The sequence below is a fragment of the Notothenia coriiceps genome, unplaced genomic scaffold (genome assembly GCF_000735185.1).
Source record: "Notothenia coriiceps isolate Sejong01 unplaced genomic scaffold, NC01 NC01_scaffold00034869, whole genome shotgun sequence".
NCBI classification, from domain to species: Eukaryota; Metazoa; Chordata; class Actinopteri; order Perciformes; family Nototheniidae; genus Notothenia; species Notothenia coriiceps.
Genome location: NW_011367570.1, coordinates 1 through 5857, shown reverse-complemented (window position 1 = coordinate 5857; position 5857 = coordinate 1). Strand labels below are relative to the sequence as shown.

At 38.2% G+C, this 5857-nt stretch overlaps 1 protein-coding gene across 2 annotated transcripts; it reads left to right on the top strand.

Annotated features, from left to right (window-relative positions):
- Nucleotides 1-213: 213 nt before the first annotated feature.
- Nucleotides 214-5769, top strand: LOC104962471 (alpha-1,3-mannosyl-glycoprotein 4-beta-N-acetylglucosaminyltransferase C-like). 2 transcript variants are annotated; one of them, XM_010790907.1, is made up of 4 exons: nt 214-326; nt 3040-3129; nt 3347-3491; nt 4662-5769. In XM_010790907.1, exons 2-4 carry the CDS (start codon nt 3043-3045, stop codon nt 4955-4957), a joined length of 528 nt encoding a protein of 175 aa, XP_010789209.1. In that variant the 5' UTR covers nt 214-326; nt 3040-3042; the 3' UTR covers nt 4958-5769. The 2 variants fall into 2 exon arrangements, with proteins under 2 accessions (XP_010789209.1, XP_010789208.1); XM_010790906.1 differs by lacking the exon at nt 214-326 and having other exon boundaries at nt 1382-3129.
- The last annotated feature ends 88 nt before the right edge of the window (nt 5770-5857 follow it).

The window sequence follows — 5857 nt, the reverse complement described above, 5'->3', positions numbered from 1 at the left end:
CTGTAAAAAGAAAGAAAAAAAAAACTGTAAAAAACGAACTTTCAAAAGGGCACATTGCTGTCCAGAGGGCAAAACGGGCAGGTGCTCAAGCACTACCGACAGTCTATGTGTGCACGTCCCTGCTTAATAGATATAAACTCCGCACACTGAGCCGTTGTCTCTGATCAGGCGGTGCTTTCACTGAGTGGATCTCTTTTCTATAGACGCCGGAGGCAGGCAGCGTCAGGTAAAACAAGTTATTTAGCCTTCCCAAACCTGAGCCTCACGCGCCGCCTATGCTGCCGTCCCATTACAAGTGACATTTCAAGGAGCAGGACCAGCGGACGGTGAGTGGCGTCATGGAGAGAAGTTTCTATATCAACAGAAATGTTTCCGTAACTGCTCGTAGCGGACACTTATATTATGTTGTTAGCGTAATATATTAAGCTGTCTTTGTTTATGTTGCTACTTTATGGAAAGTCGTACGTGCTTCCCTTTATGTTTATTAGCCGATATTGCATTATCGATACATAGCCTACTGTTTATACTGTCGCGAGGCTGCTGTATGTGATTAGTGTTAAACGTAATGATGCTGGCGTAGTTAACGTAGTTGGCTCAGTTCGCAGTTGAAACGTAGGTAAAAAAATAAGCCTATTCATGTAGAGAATGAACATGGTTTTCTCTGTTATAACCAGCACACGCATTTCATAACTCCACAAAAGTTCCTAATGTAACTTACTGTCACTGAAACAGCCTGTGGTCATATCCGGGCCATCGCTTTAAAACGTCCCTTCAGAATACAGTATTATTTGGTTGCTTTATTATAGATATATATTGCGCAAAAAAAGAACTCTTCTGCCCTTCAACTCACACAGGCACACCTGTCCTGTCTATCATGTTTAGGCAACACGATTTAATATCCACTCTGCTGTAAGTATTGTTTTCAATTTGAAGTAGATGAATATAATTAAAGAAAGAGGTCTGATTGTAGTTTATGACGGCAATAGAAGCTAGGTAAATTGGATTAAAACAAATATAGTTTGAACCTGAATAAAGTCCTGTTCCCATTGTTGGACAGACATTAAAGACATTAAGACATGTTACCTCGATCACTGCACTATAATGTAATCCATGTCTGCCAGTGAGTTGGAACAGAGCAGGGGGGAGCTGCCTGTCTTTGCTAAATATAAATCGAAGGGTGACCTTCCAGTGAATTATCTTTAGATTTACAGTTCCTCTGCTTCCCCGTACACTTACTATAAACACCCTACCTCTTTTGTCTCTTAAACTTTATTTTGGCAACAGAGCCATAATCCAAATGCAACGAGAGAAGATACAAGGAAACACAAAGTGAACAACGGTGGAAATAGGGAATCAAAACTGCAAAAAGTACATAACACACGTTTGTGTAGATCTTTTTTAATAGTTTGTGTTGCCCCAAGAGGTTATTAGATAGTAGCTCAAGTAGACTTTATTTGACACTACGCGCATTGTTGGCCATTTATGGCAACTACAGTACAAAATACTGCTGGTGAGTTACAGTTGACAGATTAACATCTCATATACAAAAATGACTGTAAATAACATCTGTACATTTAAAAAAAAAAAACTCCACTGTATGCTGTGATTAAGTAATGTAAACCTAGAAATATGTTTATATCTAACCTAGAAAGTAAAAGACACAGCAGTCACTTTTGAAAAATAAGAGGCTAAGACTTTATTTATCTCGAAGGAAATTCTTTTGCCAGAGTTACAAAATATAGAATACACACAGCAGCATAGTAATAATAGTAACACTTATAATAAAACTCACCAGTAACAGTGCATTACAAAGGGCAAATTAAACACCACATTACAAAGAACATATCAATTGACAAATAATGCATTTAAAACAAAGGAGGGGCCGTATTGTGATAGTCAAAAAAGTATATTTTGTGTATAAGCATTGTCTAATGATATTGTGTTGGGGACATATTTCCCTAGGCCCATGTATTTATCTGAGAGAATGATCAACCTTTTGCATGACAAGTTAAAAAAGTATAACCTCAATCATCAGCTGACGCCCAACAGGCAGGAACAGGGAGACAAAACCCTGAGAGCACAGCACCAAAGGTTAAAGCTGCTCAGTGAGTGCAGTACAGACTGATAAACTGGGTCAAAGTGATGTGCCTAGGGAAATATTTCCCTAACATATAGTATTACTATAAAACATCCCTTGTTATACTGTTACGCCCAGGTCTATGGGAACCTAGGCGCAGCGCAACATTTACACTCTCCCCACTCCCAAGAACATGGACCCCGAGACAGAGAATGCCCTTTGGTCATTTTAATTTCCAAAGGTTTTACAAAGCGGCGCAACAACCCACAAAACAAACTAATCTCTGAACACATAAATATTGCCAAACAAATAAGAAAAATAAACATACAGGGTTCTTACCTACTCTGACGTATAAACAGGAGAAAACAAGAATCAACCAAAAGGAAAGGGTTTCACACTTACACACAAATTAAAGCATCCACAAGGACAGGTTAACGTAGTTTCTATTTCTGAAGTTTCAAAACAAGCAAGAGTACCGGTGTACGGTATAAGTATGCACACAGCACAGATATAAATTTAAATACGCAACAGTGTTGGGAGTAGGAGAAGTCAGAGAGAGGGCAGAGGGACTGCATGGCTGCAGCTTAAATGCTCCCCTCTTCTTCAGGTGGACCAATCAGCAGGTTGAAGGTAGCTAATCAGCTAACAGGCACCACCTGCTTGCTCACCCACACAGACACAGGAAGGAAAATTATCTGCACACAAATGACATAACGACCCAGGGTCGTAACAATACTGATACTCATTTTACTGATGATGTTGTAAATGAGGCTCTAAAGCAACACACAGCAGAGCTGCTGGTTTTAGGTTCAGAATGATTTGTTGCTGTTTCTGAGCCTTCTAAAACATTCATTAACTGTTAGCTGAATTATTTACTGTGGTGCTGACTGAGTTACACACCAGCGTAACCAAGTATCCTGTGTGTGTGTGTTTTTGTTTGTGTGTGCTTGTACACACAACAGGAAATGCGTATTTTTTGGAAAAACATTTTGGCAGTGCTGCTTCTTGTCGGAGGATTGTACTACATGAGCCAATCCAACTTCCTTATTGCTGTAAGTACACACACCCTATTTTATAATGAGACTTGAAGGTGTGGCTTAAAGAAAACCTCAGCTGTTCTGCTGTTGTTTTACAAAGAGCAAAACATCCGAGGTTGATCTCTGTTTCATGCCCTTCACTGTAATGAAACCGTGTCATAACGCTTGATCACAAGGCAGGGGAGGTCATGTATGCAGATTCTAATCAAACATGCTTGTATTTGTTTTGCAGGGCCAGTCACAGAAGGTGATTACAAATGAGTTAACATGGAGTGTGCAGAGGCTGGTTAGTAAGGAGTCCTGGGTGGAGCAGGGGAATTACCTCCCTCTCAATGTGTCCTACCAGCTGCTGGCTGGAGCACCATCTACTCAACAGAGTGAGTATCATAATGTCGGACCCTTTTTGTTCATATAAAGTTAAAGTGATGCAATTTTCATTAACTGTGAACAAAAGTTGGTTCCAACCTGCCGTCTTTTTGAAAACAAAAGACTATTGAAAGAATTGAAAATAAAAATGGTTTCCAAATCATCGTTACGCTTTCTAGGCGTGCTAAACTGCCTTAGATCTGACAGAGAGAAATATGGAATGCATTTTTGTACACATCCCTTCACATTGCATATATCACAATCACGGTGCATTGATGATGTATTCGTGAAGGTTACCATCGTGCCCTTCACAAAATCCAATGGGAATTTTACATTGGTTTTCAAAAGAATGGCAGAAAATAAATGTATGGCACAAACACGTTTATGATACTTAAATATCTCCACATATTAACACTAGTTTTGTATTTTAAAGCTTGAATGCAAAAGCTAGAAGTAAAAAGATAACGTTTTGCTATAAAGGAACAACATCACGGTCACATACCAAGCACACAGCCGAATTCAGGCAGATCAGGTTACACAAACACTGTTTTGCATTTCACATGGAAGTTTGTTGGGTGAAATACAAAACCACGCTCACAGTAGCTATTTACTTCAGGATGTTGCATCTAAGGTTCTAAAAAAATTTGGTAATAGAGATATGCCAAATAGATTCATTAGTAGGGATCAAGTTGCATGCATGTTATAATTGTAATGTATCCAATGCCAATATGTGTCTGTAGTATATTTCTATATGTATGTAGCTTAGTGAGATTGTATATTTTTTTACATTGTATTCCATTTATTCAATATTTTCTTTATATTGTGCATTATTAAGATACTTTAGTGATATATGTCCTTTCTATTATGAGTTTTTATATATATATATATTAATTGCTTTACAAATATGTGTAACTTGTATAATGCTTGAAAACACTGCTGCTGTATCTATGTAAATCACCTCATCCTAGTTTAACGCATGGACTTCTTTCACTTCTTTCCAGCCTCAAATAGAAAGCGCTTTTTTCAAAAGATTAAATTCAAGTCCTTTGAACTTTTAGCCTTGTGCATGGTGAAACATGATTCAATATTACAACTGGGTTTACAATGCACAGCCTTTAGATTGATGTTCTTCATTGATACAAAACCCACCTATCTCACTGTTGCTTCCCGACATGTCTCAGGGTTTTTATCAGTAGGACTGTCCTCTGTGAAGAGGGCAAAGGGAAGCTATCTCATCCCCACCCTGCAGTCCCTCTTCTCCCAGTCTTCTCCTGAAGAGCGCTCTTCCATGGTGGTGGTGGTGCTGCTAGCAGACTTCGATGTCAGCTGGAGAGTCAGCACAGCGACTGAGATCAAAACTGCATTTGCCTTGGAGCTGGAGCAAGGCGAGCTGGTGGTCCTCCACGTTCCTCAGGAGATGTACCCTCCTTATACAGGTATAGTACATGTGTGCTCCTACCAGTGGACATATTCATAATAATAATAAACTTTATTTAGAAAGCCGCCTTTCAAGGCTCTCAAGGTTGCCGACAATCTACACAAAACACCAAACAAAACAAATTAGCACAAAAACAACACAATATAATCATAAAAACAGAGGACGAGTGATATGATCAGGGTGGATAAGCCAGTGTGAAGTGATGTGTTTTGAGACGTGATGGGGGAATAAAATGCCAACAGGACACATGTGGGCAAAGAGTTTGTGTGGGACAATGTGGGACAAGTTACTGCGATGCTAAGAGGGGGTTTACATTTCAGTAATGTCCTTCTGACCCTAAAAAATAAAAAATTCTATTGAAACTATTAGCTTAAAAATATAATGCTTTATATATTGATTTGTTTGCACAAACTATGCAATTAAAGGACCAGAGGTGGGAAGTAACGAAGTACATTTACTCAAGTACTGTACTTGAATAAAATGTTGAGGTACTCGTAATATATTAAGTATTGCCATTTAATGCTACTTTATACTTCTATTCCACCACATTTAAAATGGAAATAATGTAATTTGTCTCCACTGCATTCATTTAACAGCTTTATCTTCTTATAACAAAATGCATCTCTTAAAGAGAGTCAAATTATATACATATTTAACAAAAAGTCAACCAGAACTTCGTTTTTAGTCAAATTCTACGTGATGCAACAATATTATCTGAAAATGTCATGTACAAATATAATGATATACACACATAAAGGTCATTTATGTAACTCTGCACAACTATTACTTTTACTTTTTATGATTTAAGTTCATTTTGCTGATAAAACGTTTGTACTTTTAATTAAAGATTTTGAATGCAGTACTTTTACTTGCCCGCTTAAAGGTGGGGTACGTAATTTTGGAGAAACCAGCTCGAGTGCGCTAGAATTTGAAAATACA